Genomic DNA, 27,500 nt, shown 5'->3' on the forward strand with positions numbered 1-27,500 from the left:
ATTAAACTTGAACAACAAGCGCTGCTTGTTTCCAGCTACGATTAAATGACCTGATGAAGATAAACGTTTAGTTTGTTCCTTAAATAACAATGAAAACATATTATTAGAATTATATTTGGTCCACTTCTGATAAAATACCATTTTTTTCCACTGTTAATTTAATAAAAACTATATATTCAGGTCAAAAACAGAGCTACTGTGGTTTTATTTTGATAGTGGGTTAGCTAATTAGCATCTTGAGAGACTGTGAAAAGCAGATTTTAAAGGTTACACACAATAATTGACAATAACAGACAACTTAATTGTACTTTATTAGTATTTCAAATATAAAACTCTACAGGTATTAGAGTTCTCCTCTGACGTTCAGAGTATAACAGTTGTGATGCAATGCATTGTGGGATACGGGTGGAGCACGAATCTAATCTTGCCAACTTAGTACTGGAGCAGTCCTTGGGCCATCGCTGATGATGTTCACAAGGACGTGAGTACACAAGTACAGACCATTGACATAAATATTGGACAATGGGTTTCCGTAGACTCCAATAACACGTTTTTGAAGATAAATGGGAGGTGGCCACCACCGCCATTTTGACCGTGTCACAGGTTCCGTCAAGCCCAGACAATTCCATAAAAGGGAAGAGAGGTGGAGCTGAGGGTGGGGCTGTAAGGCTGGGATCAACTGACGACACCCGGTCAAACTAGCTACAAGCTAACCTGAAGCGAACCCAAAGCTAACGCGGAGGTGGGAGCTAAGCTAACGGAGGTAGCATCCTAGCTACAACCGGAGTTAACTGTGCACAACACCAGAGCTTCTGAGTCAGAGATACGCCGGGCTGACCGCTGGGTAAAACCAGGTGGAACACAGAGGTCTCCCGAGACCTCCACAAGACGATAGTCGGAACCCAGCTCCACCAACATGTTATATTTCAACCCATTTTCTAAAGTGCAGCATTATGTTAAATGCACTGGGTTTTACCCTATTACATTTAAATTTCATGGTTAAACAGTACATGTTAAAATCTAAGCTCAGCTCGGCAGTGACCTAAAATACATAAATATAATTTTACTTACCGAAAAAAATTAAGTGGAGACTCCTTGGACGCGCTATTAGTGCAATTAATGCCACAGCAAGTCATTTTGTCCAACAATTGCACAAAAAATATCCAAAAACAGAATACACAAACACGGAGACTCTAAATCCCAGAACAGTTTCCAGGCCAGACCGAGGCTCTACTGAGGCCTTTCCCCGGAGCTAGCTCTGCGGTCACGTGGGTCTGATGCTCATTAATTATACAGAATTTTAGGCTTTTAATACACCTAAACAGAAGAGTGAGAAAAAAATTCACCCCCCTCAGAGTTGTCATGAGTGTAAACTAGATCATTTAAACCTAAAACATGTTTTGGTACCAGGCTGTAAACATGTTTATTTCTGCTGTGAAATTGGTATTTTTAACATGGGAGTCAATGAGGATTTGCTCGCTTCTGACACCAGCCCCTAGTGGATGAGGGTGGAACTGCAATTTATTTCATTTCCGGGTTTGCTTCAATTTTTCACCCGCATTGTGGGGGCTTGGTACAGACAACTATGCATACTGAGAAACGGCCCAGCTCCACCCACCATCTCCACCCTCCATCTCTACCCATCATCTCCACCCTCTGGCTCCACCCTCCATCTCTACCCATCATCTCCACCCTCCAGCTCCACCCTCCATATCCACCCTCTGGCTCCACCCTCCATCTCTACCCATCATCTCCACCCTCTGACTCCACCCTCCATCTCTACCCATCATCTTCACCCTCTGGCTCCACCCATCATCTCCACCCTCCATCTCTACACATCATCTCCACCCTCTGGCTCCACCCTCCATCTCTACCCATCATCTCCACCCTCTGACTCCACCCTCCATCTCTACCCATCATCTCCACCCTCCAGCTCCACCCTTCATCTCCACCCTCCATCTCTACCCATCATCTCCACCCTCTGGCTCCACCCATCATCTCCACCCTCCATCCCTATCCATCATCTCCACCCACCATCTCCACCCATCATCTCCACCCTCTGGCTCCACCCTCCATCTCTACCCATCATCTCCACCCTCCAGCTCTACCCATCATCTCCACCCTTCATCTCCACCCATCATCTCCACCCTCCATCTCTACCCATCATCACCGCCCACCATCTCCACCCTCTGGCTCCACCCATCATCTCCACCCTCCAGCTCCACCCTCTGGCTCCACCCTCCATCTCTACCCATCATCTCCACCCTCTGGCTGCACCCTCCATCTCTACCCATCATCTCCACCCTCCAGCTCCACCCTCTGGCTCCACCCTCCATCTCTACCCATCATCTCCACCATCTCCACCCTCTGGCTCCACCCATCATCTCCACCCTCCATCTCTACAAATCATCTCCACCCTCCATCTCTACTCATCATCTCCACCCTCTGGCTCCACCCTCCATCTCTCATTTCACCCTCTGGCTCCACCCATCATCTCCACCCTCCATCTCTACAAATCATCTCCACCCTCCATCTCTACTTATCATCTCCACCCTCTGGCTCCACCCTCCATCTCTCATTTCCACCCTCTGGCTCCACCCACCAGCTCCACCTTCCAGCTCCACCCGTCATCTCCACCCTCTGGCTCCACCCACCACCTCCATCCATCATCTCCACCCTCCAGCCCCACCCTCTGGCTCCAACGCTCTGGCTCCACCCACCAGCTCCACTCTCCATCTCCACCTGATGGCATGTCTTAGTTAAAACGACACCTTTGACAGGTATGCTGATCCACACTGCTCCATGAGGTGAAGAGCGCTGTATGGGGTGGGTGTCTCTGTGTGGAACAGAACCACCTGGACCAGACCAGAACACAGCATCATCACCCTCCACCTCAGTGACCAGCAGAACCTTTGAAACCAGCTCTCAGTCAGAACCAGCAGAGTGGATCGGTACAGCCCGTTGCCATGGTGATCAGATGGGTCTGACCCGTGTTTTGATGGATCCGGGATCTGCTGGTAGGGTACTCACCGTGGGGAGGCTGATGGTATTCTGGATGGCTGCAAATAGACCCTCCTTCATCATGCAGGTCAGGCTGTAGAACTCGTGGTTCTGGTCGATCTCAAACAGACCCAGAAGTTTCCACTGCTGCCTCAGACCCCCCCATCTCATCCTCTTAACGGAGCGGCGGCGGTGAGAAGTCCTGGGAGCGCCGGATCCCTCCATTTGGACTCCAACAGAACAGGAACGGGTCAGCTGACCCGGTCTGTCGTTCACAGCTCCGACTAAAGAAATCAAAGAGTGAGAGAGGCCCGAGAGCTAAACAAAACACAGAACCTGGTCACCATGGAGACCGACACAAAGGGATGAAAGCTCAGCGGACCGCGGCGCAGCGCTAGTGACACAGTTCAGCAGATTTACGCGGTCCAATATCACAGAGTCAGGGATGGAACCAGTACCACCATCACCACCTCTGGGTTCCGGGTCTGGTTAGTTTACTGCACGCATCCCATCCTGCACGTGAGTTCAGGTGAGCGACCATTAAGACTTATGTGTCAATAAGCTCATAACATTAAAACTGGATGAATGGGTGAGGTGGTGACGTGGCTCGGGGAGTTTACGCTGCTCGAGGGTTGCTGGTTCAAACCCCCTCCTTGCCTGCGCGTATAGTGTCAGTGCCCCACAGCCTCAGTGTGGACGACCTTCTGGCTCACTCACTCCGGCCCCCCTGACCACCACAGCAGGGAGGTACAGGTCCTGCCCAAGGACACAACGGCTGATATAACGGCGCCTGGGTTCGAACCAGCAACCCATCCATTCTAGTGAACTCCTGAGCCTCTGATGGATGTTCTGGTAATAAACCTGATTCTGTTGAAACTAAATAAAGTTTACTCCAGATCAAAGAGGCGAGCCGCAGATCTTCATCATCATCATCATCACCAGAACTCACCTCAGAACGGACCGCAGCTCGGAGCCGGCTCGGTGGGTTCGGGTCTCTGACTCACATGTCCGCGCGGAGCCTGGTCGCACCACGGACCGGGTCCCACCCGGTGACACGCACGGACCGAACCACCGAAACGGACCGAACCACTTGCAGGAACCGGTTCTGCAACGTCATGCAGTGATGGTGCAGAACGATGAATAGCTGACAACAGTTTGGTCCAGCTGGAGGCTCCGGAAGCTTCTACACCCCCCACCCCCCCACACAGGCACTGATTGGTCAAGCTGAGGCTGAGCCTGGTGCAGGTCCAGATCAGGCCCAGGCCTGGAGGAGATCCTGGTTCCGGGTTCTGAACTCTTTTCTATCATCATCATGTCTGTGAGTTAGAAACGAGCGCAGATCCAAAGCAGAAAACATTTTAGTTTTATTTTAGAAAAACGATCATCCGGGAACTCCAGCTGCAGTAAAACACCAGAACAGCTGGATTTCAGCACTCAGATGTCAGTCGGTCTGCTTTGAGTGAACACATCTGGATGTGAAACGGATTCAAACAGGCTCCATTTAAACATTTACTCTTTCTAAACATTCAAATAAAATCTGGTTAAATCAGGTGAATGTTGACATCATCTAGACATGTGACCTCTGGTTCTCTGCTGCAGCAGGTGTGATCTTATAGAACCGGTCTGGTTCTAGTGAAGTCCTCTGAGACCTGAATAGAACCAAGTCTGAATCTGCAGAACGTTTTCTCCATCGTGTAGTACGAGCTGGGCCACTAGGTGGCGCCAACGCGCTATAAATGACGTCTGAAGCGGAAGGGCATCAAAGGGACATTTCTCTTCTTTGCAGAAGAACATGTTGTTTATAACTGCAGGAAAAAGTCTATTGTGCAGAACAAAAGTATGAGCTGGTGGTTCTGGTGTCGCCGCCAGCAGGAATAACCTTTAAGGGGTTCAATCCTCCTTAGGCCACTTTCTTTGGTTTGTGGTCCTTCCACATGATGAAGGTAGTGAAGGCTCCTGCAGAGGAAGCACAGAGTCATCTCCTCTCATCCACGGAAAACATCAACATCCCATATTCATGCGACAGAAAATAAACAGAATGTTTTAATGAAGAAGTTTATGAGTGAAGATACTGACCAACAAAGAGGACAAAGATTACTGCAGCAACACCTGGTAGGATCACAGAATATTCCCGAGGAAGGAAACATCTGTGCAGGGGGTGATCCGAGTCTACAAAAGGCTGGAAAGTAACACAAAGGTGACCTAATGAAGCTCAAGTCACATGATCAGATACAGAACTCAAGATGAGGACATGGAAGATGTTTCATTTAGAGAAATGTTAGCTGCAAACACCCAACAGAACCCACCAGAACGATGACCCAAACAGTGTAGTAGGAGAACAACAGGAGGCTGAAAACAACGAGACTCATCCCGACCGCCTGATCTGCTCCCGACGCCTGGAAGCACAAATGCAGCCTGGGATCAAGATCCAGCTTCCTGATCATCAACAGGAAGAATCAGAGATAAACAGTGAGGTGTTTGTGTGCGCGCGTGTGTGTGTGTGTGTGTGTGTGTGTGTGTGTGTGTGTGTGTGTGTGTGTGTGTGTGTGTGTGTGTGTGTGTGTGTGTGTGTGTGTGTGTGTGTGTGAATTAAATACAGTCTTATAAAAAGCTGCAGGATCCGGCATCGGTACGGTGGTTCTGGGAATGACTCAAAGTTTATTCTTTTAAGTATTATTTTATTTTTTAATTTTATATCATTTATTTATGTAGTTTATATCTATAAATATATTATCTATTAATATATAATAAATATATTTTAAATAGAAAAAAAGTGTAATCACCCAAAATAAACTACTGAAGGACTGGTGCATTTCTTGGTTTGGCCTAATGTCTTATTTAATCATGTTTCTGATGCCGTTCATTTAAAAACTCCATTCAAACTTTGAACACAAGACTTTAGTTCAAATCTGCTGATTCTTGATTTTGTTTGTTATGAAAATGTAAACAAATTAACCAGAAAGCTCTGATGTGTCACTTCCGTTGTTGTAAATACAATAAATCACAGATATGACATTTATTTTGGTAAACCATAACCCCAAACAAATAAAACAAATAAGGGCTGCACCGATTCTAGTTTGAAGGGCCGATACCGGCTCGGCTCACGATGACTCCTGCAGCACTGGTGATGTTTTTATTCTGAGCCTACTTCTGTCACCTGCTCGCGGATTAGGGTTAGGATTACAAACGCATTTCTTTTACACGCATTTGGATTAATAAATGATTTTTTTTTCCAACAATATCTTTTTTTTTTTTTTGTTACATTTTAGCAACTAGCAAACATTCCAACACACTAAACACTACATGAACATATTCTCCTCTCAGACATCTAAAAGAAAAGAAAGAAAAAAAACAGTCGATTTATCACTCCGTTAAAGGCCTAAATTTGACATTATCTCAAAACAAATGTCATTGTCCTCAGTCCTCATCCTCCTCAGCTAATACAAATCCTTCTACAAAGTTCACAAACGGTCTCCATACCTTCTCAAAAACATCCAATTTCTTTTTCAGTATACATGTTATCCGCTCCATTGGCAAAACCACCATCATTTGTTTTATCCACTGTGTGATACTCGGCTCCCTTGTTCTTTTCCATTTTAAAGCAATTAATCTTTTTGCTTGTAACAGACCCATATCAATAAACATTCTGTCGCTTTTTGTGTACCTCATGTTTTCAGGATACAATCCCAAAATAAGAAAGCAGGGATCCAAAACAACCTCTTTGGATAGTATTTGTTTCATAGTTTGTGTTACTGCAATCCAAAAGGATCCTATCTTCCTGCAACCCCAAATGCAATGCCAAAAATCACCTTTCCCTTCATTGCATTTATTACAAATGTCTGGTATATTAGGGTTATACTTATTCAACTTTTCGGGAGTAACATATATTCGCATCAACCATTTGTATTGCAACAACCTTAGTCTAGAATTGATTGTTTGTTTATGAGCTTTTGTACAAACCAATTCCCATTGATCCCTGGTTATGTCCTTTTTTAAATCATTTTTCCAGGCGTTCAATCTTCCTAACGAATTTTCAGATGTTTTGGACCTAAGTAATTTATATATTTCTGATATTGCCCCTTGTTTCAAACTGCTTTTACTTATTATTTCTTCCAGTTCTGATTTTGGTGGTTTGGTGCAGGTATTATTTTGATTTGCTCGAATGTAACTTCTAATTTGGAGATATTTGAAAAATTGCTTTCTATCAATATTATATTTATGTCTAAGCATATCAAAGGACATCATTTCTTGAGAGTCTGTTGGATATAAATCTTAGATTTTTTGAAGTCCTTTAATTGACCATTGTTTAAAAACTGTATCTTCTCTTCCTGGTCTGAAATTCTGATTTCCCCACATTGGTGTAAACTGTGACAATACAACAGGTTCATTCATATATCTTTTTACACCATACAATACTTTGACCATGTTCTTCACCATTGGGTTTTTTGCCTTTCTAATCAAGTTTACTGCTGTGTCTGAGAAAAAATATAATGGTAATGTTGGATGCAAATTCATACTTTCCATCTCTGACCATTGCGGGGCGTTATTTAAGTCAAAATAGTATCTTATAGACCTTATTTGACATGCCCAGTAGTACCACTCAATATTTGGACACATGACACCACCCTCATTGTATGGTAGATGTAACAATGACAATCTTATCCTTGGTCTCCCATTTTGCCATAAAAAACCGAGAACAAGCTTTTTGATCCTGCTAAACCAATCCACAGGAGGCGGCAAGGGGATGTTCTGATACACATAAAGCACCTTTGGCAGTATACTCATTTTGTATATATTAATCCGACCCATTAAAGAAATTGGTAGAGATATGCATCTGTCCACTATCTCTGTTATTTCTTTAGAAAGTCTTTCATAATTATTTTCCACAATCTCACTTAGTTTAGACGAAATCCGTATCCCTAAATACATAAAGTCCCTTACTGTCTTAAAATGGGATGTTACTGTGGGTGGGTTGTCCCTTTCTTCCTCATTTAGCAACATAACGGATGATTTAGATTTATTAATGACATATCCTGATATTTGACCAAACTCCCCTATCAATCTAAGCAGAGCAGGTATTGATTCCTTTATTTTTGAGAGATATACTATTACATCATCAGCGTACAACGAGATCCTATGTTCTACTTCATTCACCATAATTCCTGTCACCGATAAACTCGAACGTACGGCTATAGCAAAGGGTTCTATAGCTAATACAAACAACAATGGACTTATCGGTGAGCCTTGTGGACATCCCCGTTTCACCCTTATTGGTTCAGAGACATTTTTGTTTGTCAAGATTTCAGCAGTTGGATTTGAATGTAATAATTGTATCCATCTTCGAAACACATCTCCATACCCAAATCTAGTCAGAACATCAAAAAGATAGGGCCACTCGACCCTATCGAATGCTTTTTCGGCATCCAGCGAGAGTAAGGCGCTCTCTGACGAATTGTTTATTCCGTCTATAATGTTAAAGACTCTTCTTACGTTATGCAGACCTTGGCGTCCCAATATAAAGCCATTTTGATCTCTATGAATTACTGAGGGGAGAGTACCTTGCAAACGTGTAGCTAATATTTTACCTAACACCTTAATATCGGAATTGAGTAAACTTATCGGCCTCAAATTTTCACATTTATTACTCGGCTTTCCCGGCTTAGGTAGCAAAATGATTTGCGAACCCGTTACTGATTTAGGAAGACTTCCTTTGTGTAATGATTCCTGATACATTTCCAATAATGGTTTCACTAATTTACTTTTAAATTTTTTATAAAAATCAATTGGAAATCCATCTGGTCCCGCTTTTTTACCTGAACTCATACTGTTAATTGCCCTGCTTATTTCCCCTTCGGTGATTTCTGCATCTAATTGTTGTTTTAAGTCATCTGCAATAGTAGGAATATTTATTTTATCCAGAAACGCATTTCTGGAGGTTTGATCTGATCTATCCTGAGATTCATAAAGTTTTTCATAATAGTTTCTAAACGCCTTATTTATTTCCATCGGGTCTATTATCATTTCCCCTTTGCTGCTTACAATCGATGTTATATTTTTCTGCACTTCCAATTGTTTAATTTGCCATGCCAATATTTTTCCAGGTTTTTCTCCTTGTTCATAAAAAGACTGATTTAATCTCAAAATGTTCGAAGCCGCTCTATCTGCCGATTCTTTATTGTATTGTGCTTTTAGTATTAGCAATTTTTTCTCTGTTACTGGGTCTCTACTTTTGAATACTAGTTCCTCTAGAGTTTTAATTTCCTTTTCCATTTGCTGTCTTGTTTTACATGTTTCTTTAGATTTCGATGAAGTATATGCAATTATAACTCCCCGTAAACATGCCTTAAATGCCTCCCACCTAATACTAGCTGATGTTTGTGAACCATTTATAGTAAAATATTCATCTATTTCTTTTTCTACAAAAGTGAGGAATTCTTCATCATTCAGCCATTTCTGGTGTAAACACCATCTACGCTCCATTATTAAGTTTTTATGTGTATATATGATATTGCAGGGAGCATGGTCCGATAGTAATATACTGTCATATGAGCATGTCCTTATGTTTGATAGTAGGCTTGCTGATACTAAAAAATAATCTATTCTGGAATATGTATTAAATGTTTTTGAATGGCAGGAAAAAATTATATCGTCAGGTTTTAACTGTCTCCAGATGTCAATCAACTGAAGTTCCTTCATGAAGTTAAGAATTGTTTTTCGGCTTTTGTTATGGGCCTGGTCAGTCCCAGTTGGTCTATCCTTACAGGGATCCAGTACACAATTCCAATCCCCTCCTATGATGCATTTTCCTTGGAGTAATGAAATTGTGAGAAAAAGATTAGTAAAAAATGCATCATCATCTGTATTTGGTCCATATACATTAATTAAGTTAATGGTTTCTTGTATAAGTAATCCCTGGATGATCAAATACCTACCAAATTTATCTTTGATTACATTCTTAACCTGAAAAGGTACTGATTTATGTATTAATGTGATTACTCCCCGAGCATTGGATCTAAATGGTGCTGCATACAACGAACCTTGCCACCTCCTGCCAACCTTAATATGTTCCTCCTCCAGCAAGTGCGTCTCCTGAAGAAAAATTATTTTAGCTTCCAGATCTTTCATTTTGGTCATTACTTGCTTAATCTTTTTAGTACTTTTTAAGCCTCTACAATTCCAAGAGGTACATTTAACTTCCAGTTCCCGAGTCATCACACCTCACATGCACTTCTAAATGCTTAAACTTGTCTGAGAGTACGAACAAAACGGAACACAAAACACGAACTTTAAGTGAACAAACCATTCTTAAGAAAAAACACAAAAAACCCCACCCACCCATTTTCTGAGTAACCCACTCAAATGTTCCACTTCCAACTTTAACCATGTACAGATCCCCGTTTTAAGATCTGCTAACTTAAATGACTGGCATTATGCCTAGCTCTTCCCTGCTCCCTGTGTCCTTAATGAATCCTTAAGCTTTGCTAATATTCCACTGCCCCTTAATAATTAACTACTTTTTTACTGTCTTTAAACAAAATTGAATAAATTCAATAATTAAAAAAATAATAATCGTAATTAATAACTAAATAAATAAAAATGAAATGTAAAAAAGTAGTATAATATAAAAGATTGAAAATTATCATTCTTCCTATCTAGTTAACTGTGCAGATAAAAAAAAAAAGAAAAAACAGAAAATCGCTTTATTCTTAATTACCTTCTACTTTGATGAAGTTATCTATATCTTTTTCCAAATGAATCATTACCCCAAAATGTTAGACCTTATATTATCGTCCTCATCTCTTGGATTAATAAATGATTTAATCCAGAATGTTCTCTCTCCATTAGGGTGTCTCACTGATTGAGTGAAAAACAACAGGGTGGACAGCGCAGCACTGGCGACGGATCGAACATCAGCATGTCTTTAAAAAAGCACGACAATAAACTTTAAAAGGAAAAAATAAACCCGACAAAAACGTAACGAAAGAAAAAGGCAGTCCATCTCTTCGTAAACAGACTTAAAACGTGATTTTTGTCATTAAAATGAGTTCAAAATAAACGAAACTTAAAACCTAAAATTAGCTTAAACAAGCTAACATTTAAACACACAAACCACAAAGTAAAGCCCTCTTTAAAACAACACCTGTCCGTTTAAAACTGCGTTCATTTGTAAATAATTGACATTTCTTACCATTGTCGCAGCCCCGTACTGAAAGATTGTTTACTTCCGGGTTCTTCTTCGTTTTCTAAATCCCTCAGAAAGACTCGATCTCTACCGCCACCTGGTGGTCGACCACTGCAACAGCTTCCATTTGGTTTAAAAGGAGTTTCAGAACTAAAGACTTTTATAGATCTTTATGAGTACACACTAGTACTATAATAATACACTACTCCAGTCTGAGTGTACCACGCCACGCCCGTCACGTGGCGAGGCAGGTCTTGTGGTGGTCTTTAAGGACAAACATGTCTAATCTGGTGAAAAATGGCCCCTTTAATACTTTTGAATGTCAGGTCACCAAATGTATTCAGTGTGTTTTAATCTACCGACCTCCCGGTCCAGCTGGCCATTCTCTGAATCAGCAGAACTTTTATCATCAAACTAGAAAAAGTTTTGATTCTTGGTGAACGTTTTTAAGGCCCATATGAGCTCTGGGACAGCTGAAAACGTCAGTGTGAGTCTCTTTATTCTCTCCTCTTGTCTGAGCTGATGGCGCTGTATGCGTGGCGCGCTTCCAAACAATTCAATTCAATTTATTTATAAAACGCCAAATCACGATCAGAGTCGTCTCATGGGCCTGCACACAGTAAACATTCCAGTACAGGTCAGTACATTAAGCCAATCAGTAACAAGTTTCCTATATAAGGAACCCAGCAGGTTGCATCGAGTCACTGACTAGTGTCAGAGTCTTTACAGCAATCCTCATACTAAGCAAGCATGCAGCGAAAGTGGAGAGGAAAACTCCCTTTTAACAGGAAGAAACCTCCAGAGGATCCTGGCTCAGTATAAGCAGCCATCCACCACGACTCACTGGGGATGGAAAAGACAGAACGAACGAACACACACACACACACACACACACACACACACACACACACACACACACACACACAGGATGGCTGGCAAATGATTCTTTTATAAATCTCGGAGATTTCTCCTAATAAATGACCGGAAAGACTACCGGTAGTCATCGTAACGTGGAAAAAAGTCCCGGTAAAGCACTGCTGTCACAAAAGATCCTCCTATAGAAGGAAACTAAAAACACGCCCCCCCCCCCCCCCGAATTTCTAATCATCTTTTTTTTGTTTTACTTTTCTGATGTGAATCCATTTCTGTTAGCGAACACTGTTTTGCTTTGATCTATGTGAAGCACTTTGTGACTCTGATAAGTGCTATATAAATAAAATGTGCTTTAGTTACTAAAACTACAATCTTGAAAGTTTCGTTAGAATTAACAGGACTCTTCTTGTTTCCCTTGAAGACGTGTGGCTTCTCATCCAGGAAGCTTCTAGTAGTTTCCAACCAGGCCGTCAGGTTTCCTGCCCTGGACCTACACCGACCTACACACACGCACCAGAACAACGTGCTGGACTTCACTTTTAACTGCTGTGGATGAAAGACTTCTGAATCCTCTCCAGTTTTTCAAACGAAGGAAAACTTTCCCTGATAAAGAAACAAGACATTAACTGAACAAAAGCTAAAGGACAATCTAATTATGGATGAAATGAAATAAACTTCAGAAATATTTGAGTTATGACCGCATGGAACAATCTCAACCCAGAGATGGAAAATCACCACAGGTTTTATTACATTTGGTTCACAGAGTACACACATAAAATATCAGATCTCACGTGACTTTCATAATTATGTTTACAAAAGGAGGTAAAAGCAGTTACAGCTCCTATAAAACCCTACAGTGGTTCCAAGGTTTATAGGAATACAATCTTCTGGCATTTGCCTTCAGCTAAATCATCATCTGGTTAAATCGTTCCCTAAATATAAATAAAAAAACATATAAATAAAAAGTAGTGGATCCAGAATTTCCTCAAACCGCCGATCTGTGAATTAAAGCAGCAGCAGAGTTAAAACAACCAAATCCCAGTGAAACCAGTTTAACACCACCAGACAGGAAGTTAACATCGCAGGAGTAAATTCTGTTGAGTAAAACCAGCCTGAGGACCAGCTCGCTGGTCCAGAAGACTCTGTAAAGGTTCTGTTTACAGTCTCCACAGAAAACACTCATCCTAACAGATCAGAACAAAATGATTAACAGAACTTTGTTTTTTCAGTTCAGCAGAAGCCCCACCCCCACGGTACCAGAACCAGAATTCCCAATAACAAACACAAAAGTCCCTTTTATGGTTGGGAAGCATCCAGAACTCAGCCCAATAGAACCACAGACTACTGGATGTTTAGACTCTGGTACCAACAGCCTCACAGAGACCCGGTCTGGTTCTGGTTCTTTAGACTCACTTAAGAGAAGGGACAGGATCTGAGCTCCAACTCGTCATTTAACCTACACACCAAATAAAAAAAAACTAGATACTAAAACCAGTTCATCTAAATGTTCCCTCAATAACGTTTCTTTGATTTACAAAAACATCATCAGTGTCCACACTTTTCCTTCCGTTGGTATAAAAATACCGCGGAGCAGTTAGCAACTAGCATGCTAGCAGTAAAGAGTTAAAACTTTAACCGAATAAATAACTCGGCACAAAAACAGGGAAGCTAGCAACTAGCAGGTCTGCTAGCAGCTAAACAGTAAATAACCCTGTTTTTGATATAGCGCCTTCTAGAGTCCTGGAACCCCCCAAGGCGTGTTACAACACTGTCGAGCACTGGCGCCACCGGTCGCTCTGACCACCTCCAGCAGCCGGGGGTGGGGGGGGTGGGTTAAGTGTCTTGCTCAAGGACACAACAACAGTGACAGACTGAGCAGGGCTAAAACCTGCAACCTTTTGATTACGGGGCGAGCACTTAGCTTCGGTGTTAGCAAGCTAACAGCTCCAAAGCACTTAGTGGAGTCCACACTGGACTTTTTCCACCTTTCATTACTTAATTAATGTCAACTTGGATTATTTAGGAAGGCGGTTAGCTCCAAAACACAGATTTAGCAGATGAAGATCTTTTTTATCTGCTTCTGGAGAAATGAAACACCAGAAAACTAGGAGGTGTCTACACCAGACTGTCACTGCACAGAGGTTTAATAATGTTAACTCTAAGCTAACGGGGTTGGGAAACTAACGGGGTGAGGTCATTAGCAGCTAACGCTACGACCATTTAGCTTTCAGCTTCCTCAGGAGCTATAAAAGGTCAAACTGGAGTTAATTAGTCCCACTGGATTAATTAGTGAATCTAAATTAGGATTAAAATAACAACAAGATGAGTCTCGTTACTTCAGGACCATGCTAGCTAGCATTAGCTGCTATGGTACGGTATGGTGCTAGCTAGCATTAGCTGCTATTTCATCTTACGTCAGTTTTACAAGTTTCTAATGGTTTCATTCAGTAGAATAACCCGAGTTCCTACTTTCTACTTAGACCCAACAACCTTTTCATGATACACATTTAAGGAGTCGAGCAGGAGCGGACGGCGTGCTTCCGTAACCCGACGTCAGCAGGACTACTTTAGTGGTTATTAATGTCCAAAAGATTCAAGCAAGGAGAAACAGATGAGACGATTAAAATCAGGTTTTTGTTTCAGCAGGATCGTTTGACCTGTTCACAGGGGATTTCCTGGATCCTGATTGGCTGATATTTGTGATGTTTTTACTTTAATACGCTGAAGGTTTCCAGGTTTTTACCAATCAGATCCAGTTAAACGAGGTTTCAGGGATTCATTCTGACCTCAAATTTCCCTTTTTGTTTTTATTTGTCTGAATACATTTAAATCATAGAAGAAGGAATCCTCAAAACAATAAAACCATCCCATAAAACAACATTTAGGGAAAAACAAGTCCTAGAAATAAACATGGATTCAGGAAAACTCCAAATGTGAGTCGGATAGAAAACAGTTCCCACAATGCACTGGTTCTGGGTCTGGGTGTGATAATTAGAGATGCACCAACAGGTACCGTCTGAGCTGCAGAATATATCGAGATAGATCAGATTAATCAGAACTAATCTGAAATTCACTAAAGGCTACTTTATGCTAACAGATTAACCGGCTAAATACGAACATTTAATTTGATCAGAATATCCATTTTCATTTTGGTCATTCTTTGAATAAAGTTGGTATCGGCCCAAAGGTCAAAATCGGTGCATCTGCAGAAGATGGGTTTAACGGAGAAGAACTCACTGAAATTTTTATAGGAGCTGCAGTTTGATGTGAGAGGGAAAAGCCGAGCTCCAGAACCATCAGAACAACAATCATCCTGGTACTGCTCCTGGATCCGTGTTGCTGCACCGGTTCTGTTTCTGTGAGGAGTTTGGATCCTGTTCCTCAATGGTTGCTTTTTTTTTTTAAAACGGGAAAACCCGTATTCCCGGCAGACATTCCCAGTGTGATTCCACACATCATTCCAGCTTCAGAACATGTTTGCAGACCTGTGAGCAGAACCAACCAAACCCATTTTGGTACCCGCCGAGCGTCTCTGACTAAATACATTATGGTCATTTGTGCAAAAACCAAATGGAAACCAAGGGGCCCGGTTCTGGATATTTGAAGTAAATTCATTCAGATTCTACAGAACCGAACGTTTCTGGCTCTAAAAACCCAGAACAACAGAAACTAGAAATGAACTCAAACCACAATTCTGAGACTCAGATCCAGAGCCCGGCTCCTGGTCATGCTGGTCATATGAGAATCTGGACCCACAGAGAAGCAGACTGAACATACGGATCTGGATCAGAACCGTTACAGACTCGTTGATCAGCGAGTCTCGATGACAACCGGCTCAAAGGTTCCAGGAGTTCCGCTGGAACAGAACAGAAACACACAGTCAGAATTAGGAACCGGGCCGGTGGGAAGACCCGTCAGGTGGGAAACCTACCTGCTGGCGAGCTGCGTCCGGCCCAGGGCCGTGGTTCCATCTTTACTGATGTACAGCTTCAGGTTGCTGTCTGAGGAGGAACCAGAGGTCCAGAATGTAAAAGTTACAAACCTCAGAGATGTTTCTAAAATATCAGCTGCTCAAAAAGCCAGAAACAGAACCCATCTGATTTTTAGCATCATGGTTCTGGACTCAGACTCTCTGGGTCCATCTGGGTCGGAGAGCTGAAAGCGCCTGACTCGCTGCTGCTGGGTTAGAGGTCAGAGGTGGCTCGCCGTTGGAGGAGTGACCGGCAGGCTGCACCCGCAGGGCGCTGCTAATAACTCACGCACCGGGCCTCTGGCGTGGGCCGCGAATGGGGGGTGGGGTGGAGCGGTGGCGTGCACTAAACGCCCGGGACAATTATTACATGAACGGAGGGGTGGGCAGAAGTCTGTAACAGAGGAGGAAACAGCGCCACAGGAGGAGGAGACGAGAGCAAACAGGACAGATTTGGACACTTTCACTACGATTATCCAACTGGCCCGAACGGGTCAGAGTTAGTAAATGTTTCACTAGCAGTCGGTTTTTACCATTTAAATGTGTTTGTGTTGCTTTCTGGTTCACGTTGAACAAAAGTTATTTCAATAATAAACAGTTGATGACATGTTTACGCAGTTTGTATAATCTATGGTCATGAGTTCATTCTGAAACAAAACATGTGAGGAGTCGTTCAAGAGCCAAAAGAGCCGGTTCATTTTTAGCGAGTTGAGCTGGTTCATTTTGGCGAGCCGAGACGTTAGAACCGATTCTCTTAAAAGAGCCGGCTCACTTTGGCGAGCCGAGCAGTTAGAACCGGTTCTTTGGCAAGCCGAGCAGTTAGAACCAGTTCTCTTAAAAGAGCCGGTTCACTTTGGCGAACCGAGCCTTTAGAACCGGTTCTCTTAAAAGAGCCGGTTAATTTTAGTGAGCCGTATAAACCGGTTCTCTTAAAAGAGCCGGTTCATTTTAGCGAGCCGTATAAACCGGTTCTCTTAAAAGAGCCGGAGTTTTAATCACTGGTTCGAGGACCAGAAAACCGATCAGACTCTTGATTGATAAATCACCCGATTCCTTTCACTAGCAGATGTTTTTGTCCGTCTCTAGTTTAACAAGTGTGTCTGGACCACAGAAACAGCGGATCAGAACCCAGAACCTTAGAGCTGAGATGGAGATGTTCTGGTAACCCACATTTCACCACTTCTCAGAAACCCAGGTCTAAAAACGGTAAACCTTCATCTCTGCTGTTGTCAGAGAAGTTCTGGCTCTGAATGATCTTCTCCACGATGTCATCCGCATCGATGCGCGTGTCATCCACGCAGCTGTGCGGGCATTCCACTCCCTGTTTCTTCCTCCTGCAGGTGGAACACAAGAACGTCTGAAATAACACAAATGTTCACGTTTACCCGATAAAGAACACACCCACCAAAGCAAGCAACCTCATCTGTGTTTGAACAGTTTTGATCCAGTTGAGCTTTCAGAGTTATCAAAAATATTAGCTTCATCTAAACCATCAACTTGCATTTTGGATCCAATCCCAACCAAATTATTTAAAGAAGCATTTCCTTTGGTTACTGCCCCCATTCTAGATATAATCAATCTATCCTTAGTAAATGGATATGTACCACAGGGTTTTAAGGTTGCTGTAATCAAACCTTCACTTAAGAAGCCATCTCTGGATCCAGATGACCCAATGAATTATAGACCAATATCTAACCTTCCATTTTTATCCAAAGCCCTGGAGAAAATAGTGGCCATCCAAGTATGTGAGCATTTAAACACTAATGCTCTGTTTGAGGAATTTCATTCTGGTTTTAGAGAGTATCACAGCACTGAAACTGCATTAGTGAGTGTTACAAATGATATTCTCATGGTCTCAGATAAGAATCTTGTGTCTGTTCTAGTCTTGTTAGATCTCAGTGCTGCCTTTGACACAGTTGATCACAATGTTCTTTTAGAAAGACTTGAACATGTTGTAGGGATCAAAGGAGCAGCGTTAGGCTGGTTTAAATCCTACCTGTCTGACAGATTTCATTTTGTAAATGTACATGACAAATCTTCATACTCCAGGGTTACTTGCGGAGTACCACAGGGTTCAGTGCTTGGACCAATTCTTTTTACGATATATATGCTCCCAATTGGTAAAATCATTAGACAGCATGGGATAAACTTTCACTGTTATGCTGACGACACTCAGCTATATTTATCCATTAACCCTGATGAACCTAATCGGTTGGGTAGATTACAGGCTTGTCTTGACGACATAAAAAAATTGGACGACTCAAAACTTTCTGCTTTTAAATCAAGACAAGACGGAAGTTCTCATCTTTGGACCAGAAATCCAGAAAAGGAATTTGCTTAGCCAGTCGCCTGACCTGAATGGCATTACATTAATCTCCGAGAACAAAGTAAGGAACCTTGATGTTATCTTTGACCAGGACATGTCATTCAAATCCCAGGTTAATCAGGTTTGTAGGATTTCCTTTTTCGACCTCCGGAATGTTGTTGATTAGAAGCATCCTTTCCAGGAGTGATGCTGAAAAACTAGTTCATGCATTTATTACATCAAGACTGGATTACTGTAATTCATTACTCTCAGGAAGTCCACAGAATGTAGTTAAAAGTCTTCAGCTTGTCCAAAATGCTGCAGCTAGAGTTCTGATGAGAATTAAAAAGAGAGATCATATATCTCCTGTCTTGGCTTCCCTACATTGGCTACCTGTTAAATTCTGAATAGATTTTAAGATCCTCCTTCTCACATATAAAGCTCTTAATAATCAAGCTCCATCATACATCAGTGATCTGATAGTTCCATACGTTCCTAACCGAGCACTTCGCTCTCAGACTGCAGGTTTACTGGTGGTTCCCAGAATATCTAAAATTAGGATGGGAGGCAGATCTTTTAGTTATCAGGCTCCTCTCTTGTGGAATCAGCTCCCAGCCTTAGTCCGTGAGGCAGACACCTTGTCTACTTTTAAAACTAGGCTTAAAATATTTTTATTTGATAGGGCCTATGGTTACAATCTTATGTTAGCCCAGATCTGGACAAGTGGGGGAGTAGAGGGAGGTGGAGTGTACAGTCGGTAAAGACGGCTCTCCCTTGCCCTGACTCCAACATGCCTCCATCTAAAAAGGCTAGGTTATCCAGAGTTATCTCTGTAGTTATGCTGCTATAGGCTTAGACTGCTGGAGGACACACTGACCACTTTCCACACTCGACTACTTTCTTCTACAATCTGCTCTTTAACTGTATTATTTCCTGCTATTTCAGCTGTTAACTTTATTTTTTCTGTAAGTGTTTTTCTCCCCAGAAGAAGCTACAATGATGTTCTGCTGAGCTGTGGTGGCCTTATGGAGGGGGCCATCGTCTAGCACACTGTTGCTAACCACTTAAACATTCTCCCTCTCCTGATAACATTTTACTTGTTCAAGCTGGCTCTCTAATTTCCCTCTGGGATTAATAAAATATCTTTGAATTTGAATTGAACTGAATTGTATGACCTTCTTCACCACTCTCTCTTTATTCTGCTCTCCCCACCTATTCCACCTTCCCCAGGATCCACTGATTTCCCTCTTTCCTGTTCACTCTCTCTCTTTCTTAACATTTTTTTTAAAATCACAATTGCCTATTTTTGCTCATTTTAAATATATTTTTAAACATTTTCTAAATGCTTTTTTATATTTTTACATTTTTTGTTTTTGTGAAGCGCCTCGTGATTTTTATCCTGAGAGGTGCTATAGAAATGATATTATCTTCTTCTTCTTCTCTCTTTGACGTTGGATGTGCTACTACTAGTTTACCCGTTTAATTATAGATTCACTAGGATTAATACAATAAAGTTTATCTCTCACCAAATAGAATATTTACTAAGACATCACAATGTAACCTGTGTGTGTGCGTGTGCGTGTATTGCACCTTTTTATTTTATATTTTTCCCCTTGGAGGGATCGTGGAGGGGAGGGCGACTTGGTCGATCCTTAGGAGATGGCGGTACAAACTACCTTTCTTCAGCTGAATGAAGATAAGACTGAGATCCTCATCTGTGCTCCAGACAAGCTGGTTCCCAGACTCTCTTGGTCAGCTTGCTTCTCACACCAATCCCTCTGTCAGGAATGTTTGTGTGACCTTTGACCTCTGGATTCTCATGTCAGCTCTTTTCCAGCTGGCATTTCTACAATCTGTAGATTTTGGCCTCCCTCTTTATCTGTTATTGTGAAGCACCTTATGATTTAAAGACGTACCTGGATGACCGGAGTGCGGCTGCAGAGGGGGGAGGAGGTCTCTCTGGTCTGGACGGTGCTGCCCGTTGGTGAGGCTCACTGGGAGTGCAGGGAGGAGCCTGAGAGGAATGGGCGGGGCCACAGGAAATGCCACTGCTGGAGGAGGCGTCTCTATGGGGACTGAGGTCTGTCAGGCTGGAGCAGCGAGAAGGACCTGTGCTGTAACCTGGGTGGGGGAGAGATTAATCACTGTGTGTTCTGTTGACCTCTGACCCAGACTGGTCCACCTTTAGGCTTGCTGCCTCCTTGCAGCAACATTCCTTCATCATGTTCAGAGATGCTGTGTTATTTCTACACGTGGACGGGCGTGCACAGACCCATCCATCCAGAACCAGAGCTATTCTTCAGGCACAGCTGGTCCAGACTCCACGTGTTCTCAAAATCTTTACCTTCCTCAGGTCACGCATGCCGTCACCTGAATGAAGGGGGCAGAGCTGCAAGGGCTGCTGGGAGCTAAAGGAGAACCCTCACCTGAGATTTTGCTGTGTTGACTAGCGTAACTGGACCTCCGGATGTGACCGGGGCAGAAGATCTCGTCTGGGTTGGAAATGCTCTCTCCGTGCTCTGGAAGTCCTGCAAACACACAACAGATCCTAGAACCAGAACCAGCAGGCTCAGCCCCATCCTCCGGATCATCTCCCTCTGAAGGATGCTCTCATCCCAACGAAGAAGAAGAAAGTTGTGTGGGGTGTGCGCCAGAGACGACGCTGCTGGACGTCTGGAGTGTGTGAAGTAACTTCAGCTTCAGCTGCGTCCTGTTCAAGGCTGAAGATGTTGGGGTGACGGTGGTGGAGGAGATTAGTGCCCGCCCCGTAACCGGACGGTTGCAGGGTCGAGACCCGTCCGTCGCAGTCGATGTGTCCTTGGGCGAGACTCTCCACCCTCTGGCAGTGGTCGGGGGACCAGCGGTCCCAGGGCAGATGCGGCTACGGTGAAGCTCATCACCACCAGCGTGTGAATGTGTGTGTGTGGGGTTTGTGTTGTAAAAGAGCCTTGGGGGGTGGTACACAGGACATTTATCATTTAGACTGTAGATAAGCGGATATGAGCAGAGCGTGGTGGTTCCGGGAACACATCTGAGCATCTTCTAGAGCAGTGCTTCCCAACCTTTTGACTCGTGGACCGCCTGAGCCGTTTTCTCATTCCACGAGTACCCCTTAGTCAAACGTGTCGATGCTTCCCCAAAAGTAGAACGCACGACTGATTATTAAATGAAATTAATTTCCTTAAATCTCCTTAAAGTCTCTTTCCGGAGTATTTCTCTTGTCCGATGGCGCCATCTAGTGGCTGACAAGCATATCACACTCGTGATTGTTTAAGATGGCGACTTCACGTTTCTGGTTATAAACGTGCTTCTGTAGCGACAAACAGCTAAAACACGTTTTTACGAGTATTATTCTCATGTCCTGTTGTGTTCTCATTTATTTATATCTTAGAGACTTATTGTCCGTGAAAAGTTCATCAACTCTGCATCAGCCGAGGTGTTCCTTACATTTGAAGCATGTAAGCGGTAGTCTAACGCTATTGGTTAGTTCTGGTCGGCGACCAGGTTCCTATTCCTGCTCTGCGGGCCAGAGGGCGTGCTTAGCAAAAAAAAAAAAAAAAAAAAGACATATTACTTACATTACATCACTGTACACGATGAGATCAGCACTTTTACAGGTTTCTGAAAAACCTCACATCATTTCTGAAAGGAGAAAACTCCGGAAAGATACTTTAAAGAGCAAGTCACCCCCTACCGGAGTCTAGCTCCACTCCCACTTCATGTTTGAAAAATGCAACAAATGCTGTTGCCTGGCAGACCGAGAGGGCGGAGCTGCTAACAAATACACACACACTCAGGCTCACGACAGCATTGTGACATCATAATGTACCAGTTTACATCATAGCATACTTCTTAGCCAATAGCGGTGGCAGTTTTAAATTCAAATACAGTGCAGAGTTTTTACCTGACAACGGCACAACACTGCCAGTTTTAAGCAGAATATTTAAATTTTAACAAAGATGCAGTAAAGTGCCAAATTATTGGCTACACGTGTCTGCAGCACGATTAGACACTCGTTTATTTAGTTTATCAGCAAAAAAAAGTTGATTTGGGGGTGACTTGCTCTTTAAGACTGAGCCACGACTTCTCAGGTGAGTTCTTTAGCGTCAACAATCCTCATGCAGGGCCCAGAAAACTCCACGTTGAAACTTTCTGGAGCTCTGCGTTCGGATCCGTACCGCAGCTGGTGTAAACGCTGGACTCAACGATTTCTGATCCACGTGAAACTGAACATCCGGTCTACATCCAAACGAGGCTTCAGGCCTCTCGGCAGCAGCTGCAGCCCTGCTCCCGCTTTTCTTAAACCTGGTCCTCGCCTCCCCTGTCCTGCATGTTTTAGGTGTGTCCCTGCTGCCACACACCTGGTCTAAATGAATGAGTGATGAACGGGTTTCTGCAGCACTTGCTCCCGAGAAGGTCATGCAGATGTGTAAGCCCGGTGGGCTGAAGGAGAGACCTGGATAAAAGCTGGTTTCTGATTCGTTTGGGTAGTATTGGACCATGTGACCTCAGATCCAGTTCTTACAAACCTTCAGCAGAACAAACACGTCTAAAACTAATTAAAGAACATGTAACGTTATTTAAAAATAAACTTTAACCGTTCTGATTTATTCTGCAAACAAAGCAGCACAGAAATCCTCAAAAAATGAATAAAGATGGTAAATGGCCTGTATTTGATATAGCGCCTTCTAGAGTCCTGGAACCCCCCAAGGTGCTTTACAACACAATCAGTCATTCACCCATTCACACACACACATTCACACACTGATGGTGATGAGCTACGATGTAGCCACAGCTGCCCTGGGGCGCACTGACAGACGCGAGGCTGCCGAGCACTGGCGCCACTGGTCCCTCTGACCACCACCAGCAGGCAACGTGGGTTAAGTGTCTTGCCCAAGGACACAACGACAGCGACAGACTGAGCGGGGTTCGAACCTGCAACCTTACAATTACGGGGCGAGCGCTTAACTCCTGTGCCACCGTCGCCTCAGATGAAGATATTTAAATAACATTCCAGCTGACTGTGATGAAAACACAAATTAAAGTTAGAAACAACAGAAACAACATTTCTTCCTCCTTTCCTGATTCATTTAATCATTTCCATGTTTTTCTTTTGTTGCTTCGGTGGATAACTGCAGGTAAAACGATGCTTTTTTTGTTGACATTAATAAATAAGTTGGAGGTTTATTCTTTCTCCCTGCCCCTGGTTGAGCAACGCTCCGATCAGCAGGTCTGGGGTCACTGGAGGTCAGACCGGCGGTGCCCACCGACCATGCAGGGTTAGGGAGACGGGGAGAGAGGAGCTGCTGATGGGAACTTGTTCAGACTGAATCCCTGGAGATGTCCGAGTCTGTGTGTTCATCAGAGCGGCATTTAAGGGGATCAGTGTTACCGAGCAATTAACGCAGACACACCTTTACTGTCACCAGATGTTCTCCTGTTCCACATCAGCTCCAGAAACCCAAACGAGGTCCGCATCACCAACGCCACCAGATCTGCGTCTGGATCCACGCGCTCCGCTGCTGACGGTCATAACCGATATCATATCAACCATGTTTAGCTGTGCATTCATCAAGCCTGACACGTCCCAGCCCAACGCTGTTTTTACCTGGGCGAAAGCGGCCATCATCTGGGTAAAGGAACGTTCATGACGTACCCCCGTAACGCTCTCACGAACCACTAGGGGCACGCACACCCCTGGTGGGGAATCCCTGTCCTGCACTTTGAGGACTGATAGGCTAACTGTAAGGGATCTCATTTAGTAACATCGTTTACGTGCTGCTGCTGCTGAATAAATCGTTTATGACGTTGTGAAGTCAGCGAGAACCGGGTCGATCCAAACAGAGCCAGCTGAAGCTATCACAGGGTTCATTGTTGACTCTTACCTAAACTCCGGATTGACGACTGTCGGGGTTTGACGGGACCGTCTCTGACACCACCTGCTGGAGGTCCAGAGGAGTAGGTGCCCTCCCCCTTACAGTCCAGCTGCAGGTTTGGATCCTCAGCACCAGTAAACACCGACTTGGCCGTACTGGGAGGCCTGAAAGGACAGCATGACCTTTAGGAGCGTCGAGCCAGCTGTTTGCTGGCTGGGTCCAAATCAGAAACGTACGTTTTAAAGCAGGGATCTCCGGAGAGCAGGGTCATCCCGATGGTCACCTGGAGGAGAAACCGGGTCAGAGGTTCTGAGCCCTACAACATGCAGACTCTGACTGAAGGACGTGTTAGGTGCTAACGTTCAGCGCTTGTGATGGAGTCAGAAACGTGTCAAAAACACACAGCTTTATTGGTAAAAGAGGATCTGACACCAACATCGTCTATTTTACAGATCAAACCTCATTTAATTAGAGCCTAAATCCCGTTTCCTCTGAGGCCGGATCCTCCAGAACCAGAACCAGAACCAGAACCAGGCTGGGTCTGTGATGCTGCTGGTGCAAGCAAGACTAAAGATCCGGTTTAAACTGGTAGGTTCTGAGTCAGCTTCACGCTGGCTCATCCCAACAGTTAGGAGCCTTTTTATGTCTGACTGATCAAAGGTCAAAGGTCATAGTTAAAATAATGTTCTGAAAATGTTCTGGAACCAGAACAGCAGGTAAATCAGCCCAAATAAAAGTGTGTGTGTGTGAGTGTGTGTGCGCGCACGCGCGTGTGAGAGTGTGTGTGCCTATAAGCGTGTGTGTGTGCGTGTGCCTGTGTGTGTGTGCGTGCGTGCATGTGTGTGTGTGCAAGCATGTGCGTGTGTGTGTATGTGTGTGCCTGTGCGTGTGTGTGCGCGTGTGTGTACCTGTGCGTGTGTGTGCATATGCATGTGTGTGTGGGCGCGTGTGTGTGCATATGCATGTGTGTGTGGGTGCGTGTGTGTGCCTGTGCGTGTATGTGTGTGTGTGTGTGTGTGTGTGTGTGTGCGCGCTGCCTTCAGGATGGAGTTGTCCTGCCGGGTGTTCTTGGTGTCGTAACCCTCCAGGATGCAGCAGCGGACCATAGAACCAGAACCAGCGAATTCTGAGATGTTGAGATCAGCGAAACCCAACTAGAGACAGAAACACACACAAGTCCACCTGAAGACCTGGTTTCAGACATTCACCAGAATCCAGCTGCTGGGTCCACGGGTCCAGCTGGTCGACCCAGTCCAGTTAAACATTCATTCTGTTCACAAACGTACCTTTGAGAAGGTCTTCCCTCCCTTCAGCTCCTGTGAAGACACAACATAAATATCAGGATCAGGTCCGTCTGGGTCAGAACCACCGAGAGAAGCTCTGAGAACCACGCTGATGTTCTTCAGAGTAAAGACCAGCGGTGGCTTGTCCATAGGGGCGCCGCCCCAGCAGTCGCTCAGAAACAAGAAGATATGAGAACCAAAGTAAACGGCCTACACATGCTGCGTTTCATCTGCTTTAGGTGTAGTTAAAACGTTCTCTCACCGCTACCATAACCGCACCGCCTTGTGATGCATTTCCTGTTCCTTTGAGACGCAGCGACCTTTACCGTAGACCTATGCCGTAACCGACGCACGCACCGGATCCTCCTCCAATACCAAGAACACGAGAGCCTTTGGACGCAGAGGTTTGCAACCGAAGCATTTGCAGATGACCAGAGCTTTTGAATTAACCAATCACAGGATGAGAAACACCGTGAACTGAAAAACGACGGAATGTGGCGTCACAGACCCGTAACAATCTCCAGCAGGTAAGAAAAGATCAGCTTGGTGTGACGTCGGGCCATTGGGTCACACAAACCGAGAGTTTTTTACTAGAACGCTTCAGTTTGACCATGAACCAGTAACGGAAAGACTGAATTTGTGTTGATGAAGCTAGCTTAGCTCCGTGGGTTTTGCAGCTAGAGTAATGGTACCATGTTGTCGTAAGGAGAGTCTGTGGGCAGGATCATGTTGCGTTGTCGCTACTGAGCGTTTTTGTGTGTTTAGCGTCGTTTTACGGACTTTTCCTTTAGCGGCTGTTGTCATTGGGTGTTGTTGAGGTAGACGAGTCTCCTCCTGTTACGTAAGTGTGCAGGTTGCACATGCTGGTGAATACTGAGCATGTTTTTGGAACAGCTTTGTTGCTGGAAGTGCTCGTGGACCTGGTACCGGCTCCGTCGGGTTCCAGCCGTGTGACACATTAAGAATGGTACTTTGGCGTCCCCTGGTGGTGATATGTGGTTAGAGCTCATCTGAAAACTGACTTGCAAAAATGTGCCCCACCAAAAAAAAAAAGTAACCAGCTGCCACTGATGAAGACTAGAATGTTGTGAAGATCTGATGAACCATAAAGTTCCTCTAGAGGTACAGAAGGATTCAACAATCAGAACCATCTTCTAAAGCTGAACCAGCAGTGGGATCATGGCACCGCCAGCCCACATCAGCACGTCTGGGTCCATCTGCTGATCCAGAAGGAGAAGACCTGGTCTGCTGTCAAGTAGGGCCGCAAAGAAGCTGCTTTTCTCCAGGAGAACCAACAAAACCAACTGATGTTCTGCTGAAGGTCCTGAGATCAGACTGCTGAGGTCTGGATCGATTGCCAAGTGAGTGTTCCAACATGGTGTGTGTGTGTGTGTTTCTAAGAAGAGATTACCTTCCGTACAGAGACTCTGCAGATGCACGGGTCCAAGACTCCAGTGGCTGGATTAGAATTCATCTTACACACAAAGGAGAACCTCTTCTCCCAACGAACACAGTTCTGCTGCACCTCCTCTCTGCAACACACACACACACACACACACACACACACACACACACACACACACACACACACACACACACACACACACACACACACACACACACACACACACACACACACACACACACACACACACGTCTGTTGTTTACGGAGGCAGAAATAATAATACAGCTCAGCAGTTCAGACACATCTGGATGCTGATGGATCCAGAAATGAAGCTGATGCAAAGACCAGAGATCCTTTAGGAACCTCAAAGGAACGTGTGAGACGTTCCTCGGGCCCCTCCTACCAACAGTAGCTAGATGTTTGTGTAAATTAAAGATAAAATCAGTCTCAGGGAGAACACAGGAAGTGGTGATGACTCATCCTGCTCTTTTATTGGACCCTGAACAGCACACTGAGCGTTACCCATTAACTCTAGCGGAGTAGCAAACATGGCCGCCAGCTGTTATTAGTCTGACCAGAAAAGTGTGATGTCAGTGGCGGTCAACC

General features: G+C 44.1%; 3 protein-coding genes across 3 annotated transcripts in view; all 3 read right to left on the reverse strand.

Moving 5' to 3' along the window:
- The window catches only part of pip5kl1 (phosphatidylinositol-4-phosphate 5-kinase-like 1), an 8,603-nt gene extending 4,399 nt beyond the window's left edge, over nucleotides 1–4,204 (reverse strand). Inside the window, exons 1-2 of the mRNA XM_015974396.3 lie at nucleotides 3,950–4,204; nucleotides 3,031–3,284 (exon numbers count right to left, since the gene is read on the reverse strand). Of these exons, the coding sequence (XP_015829882.3) occupies nucleotides 3,031–3,225 (195 nt within the window). The 5' untranslated portion in view covers nucleotides 3,226–3,284; nucleotides 3,950–4,204. The remainder of the gene's footprint in view (nucleotides 1–3,030; nucleotides 3,285–3,949) is intronic.
- A 136-nt stretch (nucleotides 4,205–4,340) lies between these two features.
- On the reverse strand, nucleotides 4,341–11,291 carry dpm2 (dolichyl-phosphate mannosyltransferase subunit 2, regulatory). Its single transcript, XM_015974397.3, has 4 exons — nucleotides 11,189–11,291; nucleotides 5,307–5,396; nucleotides 5,077–5,179; nucleotides 4,341–4,956 (listed from the first exon to the last, which is right to left on the reverse strand). The coding sequence occupies exons 1-4, from the start codon at nucleotides 11,189–11,191 to the stop codon at nucleotides 4,901–4,903; spliced, it is 252 nt and encodes an 83-aa protein (XP_015829883.1). The 5' UTR covers nucleotides 11,192–11,291; the 3' UTR covers nucleotides 4,341–4,900.
- Nucleotides 11,292–15,739: 4,448 nt separating this feature from the next.
- The window catches only part of eeig1b (estrogen-induced osteoclastogenesis regulator 1b), a 24,071-nt gene continuing 12,310 nt past the window's right edge, over nucleotides 15,740–27,500 (reverse strand). The window contains exons 3-12 of the mRNA XM_015974398.3: nucleotides 26,901–27,021; nucleotides 25,493–25,522; nucleotides 25,244–25,360; nucleotides 24,443–24,489; nucleotides 24,216–24,370; nucleotides 20,757–20,858; nucleotides 20,247–20,451; nucleotides 17,238–17,359; nucleotides 15,987–16,056; nucleotides 15,740–15,911 (exon numbers count right to left, since the gene is read on the reverse strand). Coding sequence (XP_015829884.3) covers nucleotides 15,866–15,911; nucleotides 15,987–16,056; nucleotides 17,238–17,359; nucleotides 20,247–20,451; nucleotides 20,757–20,858; nucleotides 24,216–24,370; nucleotides 24,443–24,489; nucleotides 25,244–25,360; nucleotides 25,493–25,522; nucleotides 26,901–27,021 — 1,015 coding nt within the window. The 3' untranslated portion in view covers nucleotides 15,740–15,865. The remainder of the gene's footprint in view (nucleotides 15,912–15,986; nucleotides 16,057–17,237; nucleotides 17,360–20,246; nucleotides 20,452–20,756; nucleotides 20,859–24,215; nucleotides 24,371–24,442; nucleotides 24,490–25,243; nucleotides 25,361–25,492; nucleotides 25,523–26,900; nucleotides 27,022–27,500) is intronic.

Source organism: Nothobranchius furzeri, chromosome 6 (assembly GCF_043380555.1).
Source record: "Nothobranchius furzeri strain GRZ-AD chromosome 6, NfurGRZ-RIMD1, whole genome shotgun sequence".
Taxonomy (NCBI): Eukaryota; Metazoa; Chordata; class Actinopteri; order Cyprinodontiformes; family Nothobranchiidae; genus Nothobranchius; species Nothobranchius furzeri.

What these genes read in the sequence shown, in the direction of transcription:
- dpm2 (XM_015974397.3), bottom strand. An exon ending in CTGTTTGGGTCATCGTTCTG is followed by an intron (nt 5,180 to 5,306) that starts GTGGGTTCTGTT and finishes GTTACTTTCCAG; the next exon opens with CCTTTTGTAGACTCGGATCA. An exon ending in AATCTTTGTCCTCTTTGTTG is followed by an intron (nt 4,957 to 5,076) that starts GTCAGTATCTTC and finishes CTTCCTCTGCAG; the next exon opens with GAGCCTTCACTACCTTCATC.